Source organism: Dipodomys ordii, unplaced genomic scaffold (genome assembly GCF_000151885.1).
Source record: "Dipodomys ordii isolate 6190 unplaced genomic scaffold, Dord_2.0 Scaffold5, whole genome shotgun sequence".
Lineage (NCBI taxonomy): Eukaryota > Metazoa > Chordata > Mammalia > Rodentia > Heteromyidae > Dipodomys > Dipodomys ordii.
In genome coordinates this window covers 29,692,210-29,703,884 of record NW_012267221.1, presented here as the reverse complement: position 1 = coordinate 29,703,884, position 11,675 = coordinate 29,692,210, and the positions used below count along the sequence as shown (strand labels likewise).

General features: G+C 34.4%; 1 protein-coding gene across 4 annotated transcripts in view; it reads right to left on the bottom strand.

The window, feature by feature from the left end:
- Window positions 1-523: 523 nt before the first annotated feature.
- Window positions 524-11,675, bottom strand: part of Ube2e3 (ubiquitin-conjugating enzyme E2E 3) — a 61,007-nt gene continuing 49,855 nt past the window's right edge. For 3 of the 4 annotated variants that reach the window (XM_013030775.1, XM_013030756.1, XM_013030766.1), the window contains exons 4-6: window positions 6,303-6,435; window positions 2,813-2,960; window positions 683-1,319 (exon numbers count right to left, since the gene is read on the bottom strand). In XM_013030775.1, coding sequence (XP_012886229.1) covers window positions 1,222-1,319; window positions 2,813-2,960; window positions 6,303-6,435 — 379 coding nt within the window. In that variant the 3' untranslated portion in view covers window positions 683-1,221. Of the gene's footprint in view, window positions 1,320-2,812; window positions 2,961-6,302; window positions 6,436-11,675 lie in introns of all 4 variants that reach the window. The other variant, XR_001175609.1, reaches the window with a different exon arrangement.

Sequence of the window (11,675 nt, the reverse complement as noted above, 5' to 3'; positions counted from 1 at the left end):
CATAATGATACTGTTTCCAAACTCCTATAGAATCTTAACATATTCGATAATAACAATTACAATGAAACAATTTAACATATAAAAACAGTACAATTCTTATTTTCATTTGAGAAATAATATCACATATGCACAGTAATACAACACTCTACCTGAAGGGCTGACAAAGATTTTGTGATCAACTCTGCCTTTGGTGATATTGGCTGGTCATGTGTTATGATGAAGAATTGGAATGTACCACAAAAATTCAAGATCAGGATTAAGAGGGGGAAAAAAAAGCACCATAGAGTAATCTACCAGATCAAAGTTAGTATTTGTCAATACTGCCCAATGCTAAAAAGAACTCACCAATTTGGAAGTAAAATGTTCTTTAAGACATTTTCAGACTCCTGAATGAGACAGGATTTTTATTTTCTTTTTAGCATTACCAAGGCAAAACTTTATGGCTTTTTGAGACCAATGGTTTAAAATAGTTTGCATATTGAAACCCATTGTATTCTCCCACTTAGATTTAAAGGAAAAAAACTACACATTTAACAAGATTTTTCAATGTTTTCAATTTAATAATTCTTTCATTTGTACTAGTCCTCAGTAGTAGTCTTCATATCCACAACTTTATTTCATCAACAATCATCTCAGATACACCTTCTGACAAGACTCTGCTTGAAACATTACGACAGGAAACTATGCCTTCAGGAGCATGTTTATTGTGTTTGAGATGATACACCAGTGCTCTCTGAGCTACAAAGGGTAAAAGGAAATCCTCTCATTACAAACTGACAAAGGTAAAAGGTAAAACATTTTCACAACAGCATGAACCACATACTTGAGAAATAGATCTGGGCTTAATACAAATGACATAATTCCTAGTCATCTACATCTACTTTTATAACTTCATACAGATAATGAATTAGGCTAAAATGCACTATAATATTTGGTAGACTTCAGGACCAGTATCCTTAGTACATCACAAAATACATTTTGATATCCCAAAGAAGCAAGACTTGCAAGTAGGCATTTTAAACATAACTAATCTACAGCTACAAAGTTCTACTCTTGATAGCATTTACCTTTTTAGGGAGTCTCCCAGTCTCCAAAGGATAAAAGCAGAGAGTAGAATCAGTATAACATATACACAGAAGTCCGTATTGTAAAGGCTATAAAGATTTGCAGCACAGTGAGAAGATGCCTTCTGCTCCTTCACACTGCATACAAATTAGTAAATTATGTTGCATATCTCTTGGTCCACTGTCTGGCTATCCTGTCATGTTCTGCTCTGTTGGTCAAATACTGAGTGGCTATACTTCCAACCAGAGGATCCGCTGGAAAATTGAAAACAACATTAAGAGATTTGTGGTGTCTTAAACATACAGCTAGTTCTAACACACTATTAAATTAAGACACTTATAATTCATAGCATTTACAACCATTTGTATATTTTAATATTCAATTTAGGAAAAGTTCCTTCACTAAATAATACTAAATTAAGTAAAACAAATAAACTCAATATTAAGTTTTGTCTTTAACACACAAAAATTTTTCTGAAATCTGGCCATTTTATTCAGACAAGTATCAAAACAAAAAAATTAAGCTTTAAAATAGAAATTGAGATTAAAAGTTTTACTTTGAATTTATTTTAGAATTGGAAATGCTCTAAGTAATAGTGGAAGTTTAAAAGCAAAACAAAACAAAACAAAACCCACAGCTCTCTTCTTTCCTAAACCAAACCAGCTATTCAAATTTTCTATCCATGGCAAACAATTGTTACTCCTTCACAGCATTTCTTTCCAGGAATTTATATCCATTTATAAGCATTGAAATATCCAGTGAGAACATATATTTCACAGTTCCTTGCTTTCTACCTAGTGGAATGAGCTGCCTCACTTTTTTTAATAGCTGTATCCGTCAGTAATGGAGACTCAGGTGATTTCTGATCTTCTGTTTTGATAATATATTTATCTATGTTTATCTATTCCATACACTTAACTGCTAAGCCTAAGTAATAGTAATATCTTTAGTGACTTTAAAAGTTTTACAGTAAAGTTGAATTCTTTAAAAATGACCACATAGAAAAGTAACAAATCTGAAGCTCCAAATCTACACAAGACTTTTATCAAGTCTACTATCCATATTAAACTTGGAATATGGCGGGAAGGTATTTATGAAAGTTATGAATTATACACTAATGACTGAGTTTACATAATCATAATTTAAAGCAACCCTTTCATCAATCCATCATTTGAAATCCACTGTTACTACATCTAATGGAACTTGCAAAAAGGGAAAACTACTTTGTAGCTGCCATAAAGCACATGGCAGCATGAAAGGAGAGAGATGCTCCACAATTTACAAAGTTTGATGAGGAAGAATGATGGAAGAGGTGACACTGATCAGGATGCACTGAACTCATAAACGGATATGTTGAATTGAAACTCCTTTGTATAACTACTTAAAGAGATACACACAAAAAAACAATAAAAATAAAAAAAACACTGATTCTGAATCATAACGGGGTATACCACTAACAAATGAAGTTAATTAATTCAATTAAACATGGTTTAATTGAAATGGTATTGCTAAATAACTGACAAAACGTTTTTTCTGAGTTAGGTCCCCCCTCTATACCAACCCCTCCCCCACAAACCCAGGCTGACTTGGAATTTGCTATGTGATCCAGCCTGGTCTTTAACTTCTGATCCTGCTGGGATTATAAATTTGATTTTCCTATCAATAACATTTCTCAATTAATAGTTAAGCTAATGAAGAAATTTACTGGTGTGTAGCCTATTGTATATGCTTATAAAGATGTGCTTACCGGGGTTGCAATCTGTCAAAAGAGAACAAATAGACAGCAAAACCTTTGAAATAGTCAAAGCAGGACTCCAGTTGTCTTTAAGGATGTCCAGGCAGATGACTCCCTGACTGTTGATGTTGCAGTGGTAGATTCTGGTACGGAAAGTAACCTAAGTACAGTCACAGTAAAAAAGAAATAAAATGAGTCATTTTTTTTAGCAACAACAACTCTCAGCAACCTATCATGATGGCTGATACTAAACAATAATTTACCTAGAGTTTTAAATTTGGGTAAGCTTAATAAGAAAGTTAAAGAGCTTTATGTGATTTAACTGAAAATTTTTTTTTCACATGGCCTAAGAATAATTACATTGGTTTTGAATAATACAGTAATTCTATGCATATAGGTATGTATGGGTATACACAGACCTTTTATACTGATGTATACACAGATACAGACAGAAAGAGAGAAAAAAAATGATTTGATATCAAATGTTAAGAGGAAAGGATAACTTTTCCTTATAAGAAAATTATATTAGTTTCTCAATACAAAGAATTAGTATCAACTCAGTTTCTTGCTGTATCAGAAAACAGAGGAGGTGCACTGCCTGCTTTTCAACTTCTCAGTTGTTTATTTCCACAGTTGGTTCAATGCCTTGCTAGACTAAAACAATAAAATGAAACATGCAAGGTTTTTCTGGCTGCTGGATAAAGAAAACTAGCCTATCTCTACATGTGTGAGAAAAGAAGCAACAAGCATGTGAGCTTCTAAACTACCACAAGCAACAAAATAATTGGGTAGTTAATTCACAATCTGGAATTGCAATGAAAAAAAATTCCTTATCTCTTAGAATCAGCAACTGTATTACAAGTAGAATCTAGAAAGAAAATAATACACAGAGTGTCTTTCTAAAAATGATAGGTGAAGACAAAAAAAGGAGATAAAAAGGGAGGAGGAACAGGTAGAAGAAGGAAATGAGGAAGAGAGGGAAAGAGAGTGAAGGAAAGAAGGGAAAAGGAAAGGGAAAGGGAAGGGGAAAGGGAAAGGGAAAGTTAGAAACAGAACACACATACTCTCTTACCAATCACTGGTTAGTTAAAATATAACTAAGCTGTGAATGAGAGATCTTAGTTATATCTATTCAAATTAAGATGATATAAAAGTGTAAACCTGATTTCAAAGTCTTGTCATCAAAATTAAAATATAAATAAATCTCAGTAATATTCTTACACTGATTACGTGTTAAAATGCAATGTTTTGGATATACTTGTTTAATTTCACATCTTTTTAAATGTAGCTACTGGGAAATTTTGAATTAAACTTTGCACCATGTTTGTAATAGCATATATAGAATATAGGAGCATTTTATACTTAGATCAACTCAACAGGTATAGAAAGTCTATAGATATAATATTCTAAGTTATTTCAGCTATTAAACAAATGAACAGAATAATATCCACAAACAAATGTTTAAAAAAGTATTCTTAAAGTTCAATACTTGGTGAACCTCAAAAAATTATATATATATATATATATATATATATATATATATATAAAGCAGGTTCATGCCTGTAATCCTAGCTACCCAGGAGGCTGAGATCTGAGGATCCAGATCAATGGTCTAAAGCCAATCTGGATAGGAAAGTGTTAGACTCTTATCGCCAATTCACTATGAAAAAGAAGTGGAGGTGTGGCTCACAAGATAGAGAGATAATAATATACTAGAGAGGCAATTTTTCTTAAAACAAAGATAATACCACAAATCTTATTTTGTTTCATTTATTCAACTATAGATATTGAAGCATGCTTAATATTAACATATTTCAGCAAGAGAAGAGAACCAACATTAACAAAACAGAAAATTAAAATTTTGCAATTTACAAATAACCATTATGGTAATCAGCATGATTTTGGAAAGTCATATATGTAAGTATATGTAAGTCATATATGTAAGTATAATTTGAAATCTCTATGTTAATTTCCATTTTGTGTTAAAAGGTGCTACAAAATAAGCATCTCTGAAATTAATGTCCCACATTAAAAATAATTCTATATAAAATATATCTTGCTAACTTTCCCTCCAAATGTTAACAAATTTCTAATACAAAAAACTAGGTATTGTGTAGATATATCACTATTTATAAATATAGTCAAGAAGCTTGCTAAGGATTTTTGCTGTATTAGAAAACTGAGCAATGGGGCTGGGAAGGTGGCTCAGTGGTAGAGTGCTTGCACGAGGCCCTGGGTTCAATTCCTCAGCACCACATAAGCAGAAAAAAGTCAGAAGTGGCGCAGTGGCTCAAGTGATAGAGCACTAGCCTTGAGCTGAAACACTGAGAGACAGAGCCCAGGCCCAGAGTTGAGGCCCCATGAACGGCAAAAAAGGAAAAAGAAAAAGAAAACTGAGTAGTTAGTAAATATTGACACATATGTGTCACTCTAAATGGTATTGTTAAAATGAAGGGATGCCCTTTTATTTATTTAAGCAAGATAGACTCAATAGAGCTAAGAGCATTAAGGAAGTAATTTCAAGATTAACAATGTAATAGAAAAATAAAACACTCAAAAACCTGTAAGCCTGAATTGGACGGAAATATCTCCTGGTGATAAGGAATTTTGGTATCTGCAGTTCGAGGTAAATATCACTAGGTGGAACTATTGTTCACTTGTTAGATAATGCCAACATGAGAAATCTATATTCTTTAGGAAAATCTGACTTATAACCCCCTTTCCCCCATGTAAAGTCACAATATAAATGATACTATATAGGGACATATGGAACCAGATGTAAAGAAATATATTTCGGCATAGTTGACAACCACAGATTTAACAATAGTCTTTTCTGCCATGATAGTGTGTCTATAATAAGGGCAATTAATTATGGTCAGGTCAGGTTTAGTTCTAGGATTACTTAACTGCTAGCTTTAGAATTTCAGGGAAAAAAATCCAGCAAAGAAGCCATTTTAATAATTGTATTTAAAATCTTGAAAAAAAATTAACACTCATTACAAGGCACAACTCAGCCCTTCTCTGTTACAAATGGCTACTGAGAAGGCAGAATGTATCCTGTCACTCTTAGTTTCCACTTCTTCATAGCCACAGAAGCCACACCAAGTTTACTAAAACATCATTCATTTTTACTTGTTTTCTCATTTTTGCTTTTCTATGTTGAGAAAGACCAAATACATATTATTAATTGACTGCTTCTGGAAGCTGTCAAACAGGTTTTCTTTTTATTCTAATATATTATTTAAGAAAGGTTCACAGGACATTTTGCATTCTAAATCTGAAATTTTAAGGATGAATTTTTTTTTTAGTTACAATGAACTATTAACCCCTCTGTTGAATGTGAGTTATTGTAAAAGGCAGAAATCAATTACCTTCTGGATCAAAATCCTTGGTTCAGAGTTCATGAATTCATGAAGAACAAGGAAATAATACAAATTTAAGATCTAGAATATCTGATTTGAGAGAAGGAAAAATATTAACAAATGCACTTCTAGTTTCTTACCTTTGGTGGCTTAAATGGATAATCGGATGAAAATGTGATATCCAGAAAAAACACACCACCTTCATACACAGAGCCTGGTGGGCCAAGTATAGTTGATCTCCATTCATAAATGTTATCTCCTTTAGGCCCAGCACTATTTAGAAGAAAATAAAAATAAGTATATATGTCTGCAGGCACTGAACGTTAATCCTTAGAAAACAATGAAGTGTTATTAAATCAGCAAGCTAAGACGACAAGGGAGAGCATGTAAGTCCTAATGTGTTCATACATGCATATATAAATGTGGAAATACCTCAAATGTACAACCTATGTAAATTCACCCAGAATTTTCATTTCTTTTTTTTTAATTGTGAAAATACTGTAAAGAGGGTTTACAATTACATGGGCAAGGTAATGAGTACATTTCTTATCAAGCATTGTAGCCTCCTCCTTTGCTTCCCCTTCCCATCCAAAGTTGTAAAGTTTGTTTTCGACCTAACGACTTATACATCTCATTTTTACAATGGGTTCACCTGTATCCCTATTTAAATGATTTGTTTTTTCCCTTCCCCTCCACAAATTATACTGATATCAAATACAGTGAAAGCAGGGGTTATACCGTGTTCACCCAGAATTTTCTACTAGCATTCGACCTCATTTTCTACACACACACACACACACACACACACTGATGATGCATACACCATAAGAACTAAACACATTTTCGTCCTTTCTACTTCAGTGTTAATTTTCATATTTTACACAACTTAACAGTTACAATTCCAGTAGTTTTTGTAAACATAATACTTTCAATCTGCAACTTGCCTAACAAAGTTGTAAACTAGTGCAGAAACATACTCATAAAAATATTTTTCTCCCACTACAAAAAATACTTCTTGGGATTAAGTATGTCCTGTGTCTTTTCTCTCTTCTTTCCTTCCCCCGTTCCTCTCACTCATCCCTCTAATCCCCTTCTCCCTTCACTCTCTAAGACCAGAGAGTTTCACTCTGTAAACCAGGTTGGTCTCAAACTTTTCAACCCTGCTTTGACGTCTGCAATATGTAAGATTTGAGGTACGTGCTTCCATGCCCTCTAACATCGTGTCTTTAATTCTACTTTAACACCGGTCCTCTCAGCTTTCAACAGTTGTAACATTTTAACAGAATGTTAAAAAAGGATGGGTTCTACTTTGAGCTTGTCTTGAGTTTGTATATGATTAAATTCAAGGAATCAATTCCTGGCTATCCCAGTAAGTAAGAGATAAATCCTCTTCAGGATATCACATCTGGAGGTACATGTTCCCATGATGTTAAATTTCATCACCCAGACAAGGTATTGCCAGTTTTTCTGATGTGCAGTTACTATCCACCCTTCCCACTCCCCTCCCACCCCCACTCCCCAGAAAACCACTAAGTTAACCCTTGGGAATATACTTCAAGATCATGCAAATATCCTGCTCCTCCTCATCAAAATTTCCCCTCCCCAGATTTAACCTCAATTTGTGATTCTTTGAATTGAACTGCAATGACAACTTTGTCAGGATTTTCAAGTCCAGTACTTCCTCCACACCTAAGCCCCTTGGGTCCTCTGCCTCCATTTGAATTTATGTATGTCTAGTATTATTGGCATGGTCTCGCAAATTCCTCCCCCCCCCAATGCTTTATACTTCACCATTGCATTTAATTATTTGATGTTCCAATTATGTCATATTTGTTTAGTCACTGTAGGTATCTCTGCCAATAAGCTTATACATCCTGTAAGAATTTTTAAACATTTCCTTCCTTTCTGCCCTACAAGATGCTCTGTGCAACAGGCCTTGGAATTAGCTTCAAGAAGGTCTGTGTCCTTTTAGATGAATGTTGTCAGAAACTAAGATCTAAGTGTTAGTTGCTACAAAGTCATAGTTAAAATAATTGTAATGTAACTGAAGTCGTAATGTGCCCAATATCACAGTTTGACTTATAAATTACATATTAAAGTATTCAATAAAATCTAAACTTACATAATTGTAAGCAACCTTCCTACCCTTGACATTCTCTTCGAACATATGTTTACAGACTTCTATTTTATTCTAATTTTTCTATCATCAATTATCGTGGCTTTCTGAATGTATGGGTGTATAGGGCTGGTAGATTTTCCTTTTTCTATTTTTTAAAGTGTCTATGAGCTTAGTAATGATATACAGATAATGGTATCTGATTAAACCAACCTAATTAAATAATGGAACATTAGTTAATATAACTTATGTACACAGTATTAATTTTGTAAGACATACTCTTAAGTTCAGGTAAATGATATTATCCATTATCAAATGTATGTTCTAAAGAACTAAAGCATGACTCAGAGTGTTAAAAAAAACTTAGTAATACAATAAAAGCAGTTAGATTGTGTTGATCTACCTTAAAGGCACACAGATACATGAACATGTACACACACATCTTACTCTTTTGGCCTATTTAGGAAAAATATTTTTAAATGAATAATGAAGTTTTAAATTTATACAGCAACTGGAACTAATTATTATAATAGCTCCTTATGTTTATTATTTAAGAATCTTGTATATTCTGTGAGTGAAATTCACTGTAACACAAAGAAAATAAGTATTAAGTTTTATAAAAACAAAGTTCAACCTGATTTAAAGGCATTCCTTACCCATGTTTTCACTTGACCAAAGTAATGACAAAATTATAATATCAAGTTTTTATAGTTATAGTTGCTCTTATAAAATGTTTCTAAGCTGAGCCAGGCGCCAGTGGCTCATGGTTGTAATCATAGCTACTTGAGAAGCTGAGATCTGAGGGTCACCAATTCTAGCTAGCCAGGGCAAGAAGTTCCATGAGACTCTTATCTCCAATGAATTACCAAAGAGCTGCAAGTGGAGCTTGTAGCTTGAGCAGAAAAGCACTAAGCCATGAGCAAAAAGCTCAGGGACTAGGCATTGAGTTCAAGCTCCAGGTCTGGGGTACGCGTGCTCGCGTGAGCGCGCGCGCGCACACACACACACACACACACACACACTGTTTCTAAACTATACACTCTATATACCAGTAATCCTAATGATAATAACAATAAAAGCTATTGTCTTTGGAATAGTTATCATAAGTCAATTACTGTTTAAATTACCATAGTGTTCAATACACTTAATTCTCCTAAGACACAACTGAAGTGGTTAATAATGTTATCTTTCCATTTTTAGATGAGGAAACTAAGGCACAGAATTTAACAACTTTCCTTATGTTCCAGAATTACAAAATGAGAAAAGAAGTTAAACAAAGAATGTTATTTTGTTCAAAAGTGGAGCTTCTCTACATATTCATCAGGATTTTTTACCTGAATTTCCTCTTTGAGTTTTCCAAACTCCAATTTTTTTTTAAATACTTACTTGTGGCCCACAGGGAATTCTTCTCCAAAGAAACTAAATCCTTGACTTACCTACCATTCAATCACCTGAAGCATCTAAGAATCAAATAAACCTCAGCAGGGTGCCAAAGGCTCTAGCTGAGACATATTATGTTTCAAGGTATACCCCAAGAGAAATTTCTTGACACTCCTCAAAATAACCAGCAAAAAAACCAGGCTGCTTAAGTGGCTTAAGTGGCTAGCCAAGCAATCAAACTGAGCAAATCAAAGGCCCTGAATTCAAACCCAAGTACTAAGGAAGAAAAAAGAAAGAAAGAAAAGAAAATCTCTGGGCTGGGAAGGTAGCTCAGTGGTAGAGGGCTTGCCTTGCATGCATGCATGAGGCCCTGGGTTCGATTCCTCAGCACCACATAAGCAAAAAGAAAAAAAGCCGGAAGTGGCGCTGTGGCTGTGGTAGCGTGCTAGCCTTGAGCTGAAGAGCTGAGGGACAGCGTCCAGGCCCCGTGTTCAGGTCCCAGGACCGGACCCAAAAAAAAGAAAAAAAAAAAAAGAAAATCTCTGAGCTCAAGTTGGGGAATCACAGGATTTTAGGGAATTACATTACTGAAGGATGATGTTGAGACCAAAGTTCTACCGTTACACTTGAAGATACCAAGACATGGAGTAAAGGATTCATCTTAAATTCCCTCTGTCAGTTGGTGGGAAGAGTTGAATTTCCATGCCAAATTCTTAGTCCTTAAATTTGTTTTCTTCAAGTGAGGCTACTTATCACAGGAAAAAAAAATTATATTACAGCAAGATATATGCAATTGTTCTGTTCCCTTAGGGTAGTCAGCAGGCTGAGGCTATGCTAATGATTACTTTATGGTATTCAAAGATATGAATTTATGGGAGTGGGAGCTACAATCCTATTCTATAGTACTGGCTGCTTTCTATGGAGTAAGGAATAGTCACTTTTTATCCTCAGGAAACTACCCTCTGCTGGTCAAGGCATGGACAGGGTGGGAAGTGGGTAGAAGTGATAACAGGAAAAGGGAAGTTTCAGGACTGACTTCACTAATTCAAAGGAAACATTTTATTAGGCCAGCAATTTATCTGCCACTGAGATCTCAGTTGAGCAGAAAGTGGGTAATAAATGCTATCAGCTTCATGCTGATAGTTTCATGAAAGGTTCTATTTGTGATTTACTATCATACCTTTTCTCTCTTTTCTTTCTTCCTCCTCCCCTACTTGCTTACCCTTCCCCTTTCAAAGACACACACAGTCACACATTCTGGCAGAACTCTAATTCTCCACTTGGATTCTGATCCCTCTTTTGGATTGTAACCACAAGAATTCAAGGACAATAGTTCTCCAAACAAACATCTCCAGCTGCAGAGTGGGGAACAACTCAAGTGGTAGAGCACCAGCCTAGTTAAGTCCAAGTCAAACTCCAGTACTGTAAAGAAAAAAAAAAAAAATCAAAACCCTCTACCTTCCATACCCTCTACCTTTTATACCCAGCTCAAGTTATCATTGCTTTCACATTATGATTTATCACAAAACTCCTTAAAAGCATATCTCTGCATTTCCACTTTCTTTTTCAATTCCTCCTCCTCCTGTTTTTCCATTCCAAACTGACTTTCCCAAATCTCCATTGAAATAGCTCTTACCTCAAGGTCACTAATGATCTCATAACTAGATCAAATAATCATTTCTTGGTCCTAATCATTTTACTAAATTTTAAAGCACTAGGTCTATTGAAAATGAAAATAAAGTCAAAGAATTAAATAGATATTTCACAGGTCTATGGGTAGGGTTACTAAATACTGTCAAGATGTCAATTCTTCCAATTTCCTCTAGACTCAATGTACTTCTAAGAAGGACCCTAGCAAGTTACTTTGTGGTTATCAATAAACTAATTCAACCGTTTATATAAACAAGAAAAATGTCTCAGCATAGCTAAATCAGAAGAGAACAAAGTTACAGTACGTAAAACCTTGGGACTTATACTACAAAACTACAGAAGTCACCACAGTGTGAAACTGCTGGAA